This window comes from Sinocyclocheilus rhinocerous, unplaced genomic scaffold, assembly GCF_001515625.1.
Source record: "Sinocyclocheilus rhinocerous isolate Xijiao unplaced genomic scaffold, SAMN03320098_v1.1 scaffold824, whole genome shotgun sequence".
Classification (NCBI taxonomy): domain Eukaryota; kingdom Metazoa; phylum Chordata; class Actinopteri; order Cypriniformes; family Cyprinidae; genus Sinocyclocheilus; species Sinocyclocheilus rhinocerous.
The window spans coordinates 597,626-599,521 of record NW_015628342.1 but is presented as its reverse complement, the minus strand read 5'-3'; the positions used below and the strand labels follow the sequence as shown (position 1 = coordinate 599,521).

At 35.3% G+C, this 1,896-nt stretch overlaps 1 protein-coding gene across 1 annotated transcript in view; it reads right to left on the bottom strand.

The window, feature by feature from the left end:
- The window catches only part of tcf4 (transcription factor 4), a 181,739-nt gene that overhangs the window by 40,926 nt on the left and 138,917 nt on the right, over positions 1-1,896 (bottom strand). Inside the window, exons 13-14 of the mRNA XM_016548957.1 lie at positions 1,447-1,517; positions 152-230 (exon numbers count right to left, since the gene is read on the bottom strand). Of these exons, the coding sequence (XP_016404443.1) occupies positions 152-230; positions 1,447-1,517 (150 nt within the window). The remainder of the gene's footprint in view (positions 1-151; positions 231-1,446; positions 1,518-1,896) is intronic.

The following is a 1,896-nucleotide window of genomic DNA, read 5'->3' as shown; positions in this document are numbered from 1 at the left end:
CACACACACACACACTCTCTCTCACACACACACACACACACACACTCTCTCTCACACACACACACACACACTCTCTCACACACACACACCCACTCTCTCACACACACACACACACACACACACACACACACACACACACACAGTGTGTTACCTGTGAGCGAGGGAGGAGATCCCACAGGAGTGGATGGGTTGGATGAGAAGCTGTTATTGGTGTGATCGGGAGAATAGATCTACAAACACAACAAACACACAGCAATGACAAACCAGAACAAACACAAACATCATCATCATCATCAGTGTGTATGAATCCACATTCATCTGAATGATTTTGCTGGCTAAAATGTTTTTTGAAAGGCAACATGAAGTCACGTGTAGCTGTTTACTTTTTTTAATAAATGTCTCTGGTCTTAATGTGAACATTATTTATATAATCTTCAAAATACAATAAGTTTCTTCTTCTCTGAAACCACCTAGTCCTTTTTATGGAAGCTTGTTTCAGCGACAGAATAAAAAAAATAACATTAAAAAAGTAATTTCGAGTTTATATCTGACAATTCTGACTTTGTTTTTGCCACAGAATGAAAAATAAAAACTGTAATTGCAATTTTTTTTATCTCACAATTTTGACTTTTCTCCTCAGAACTGCAAGTTTATATAATTCTGAGATTATATTTTGCAATTATGAGAATAGAAAAGAACTGTTACCCTAGTAAAAAAGTAATACATTTAAAAAACATTTATTTCATACTAAGTATAGTTCAAATCTATTAACATATTTACTGACAGATAACTCGAGACTTACTGATATAAAAATTATAATTAAACTTTACTTGGCATATTACTTGTGCACAACGCACATTTCTTAATATTAGATCTAAAATGTGTTTTAATGTCACTTTTGATGAGGATTGAATGATCTTTGAATAATATCAGACTTTAAATGCAAAATATTTAAAGTGTACCTGAAGTATACTTGCAATAGTTCCACTTTAGCACAATCAAATATACTAAGTATATCTTTAGTTGTACTTCAGCAGCTTCCGCACAATTAGAAAAAGTGCATTAAGTACAAAATTAGTTGTTTCAATTCAGCAGACTTTAAGTATACCAGTTTAGTACAATTCCAGGGTATTTTATTAAGTACATAAATATGAAAATGCATTTGTAGTATATTTAGCATGAAATAAATGTATTTCAAATACATTTAAGTATATTTATTTTTCACTAGGGTAGATACAGTATAAACTCAGAATTGCCCGAAAAAAAAGTCCCAACTTTTTTATTTTATATTCAGGGGCAGAAACATAACATAACTTATAACTCAGAAAAAACATCACTAGAGAAGTCGAATGTGTCGTGAATGCGGTTTCATGTTGCTGTAGATCATGTGTGTATCTGTATATATTGCTGTATCTGTCAGGGTCTGCGTTAGAGCTGGTCACTCACTGAAGCCAGAGCCTTTCCTAACGCGTCTCCCGTCTGTGAGCTGCTTCCCGCTGCGCTCGACGCTCGATTCGCTGAAACACAACAGATCAGAGAGACTTCACGCTCCTGTTCATTCAAATAAGATGTAGACAAAAGTGCTGACTTTAAAGGGGTCATATGATGCGATTTCAATTTTTCCTTTCTCTTTGAAGTGTTACAAGCTCTTGGTGCATAAAGAAGATCTGTAAAGTTGCAAAGACTAAAGTCTCAAATCCAAAGAGATATTCTTTATAAAAGTTAAGAGTCAACCACGCCTACCTAAAACGGCTCGTTCTAACACGCCCCCACATACCTACGTCACGATGTGGGAAGATTTGCATAACACAGCCCAAATGTTCACGCAAAGAAAGAAAGCATAACTTTTATTCTCGCTGTAGTATTGTTGCCGCCATGTCGTGAAGACGCTGTGTG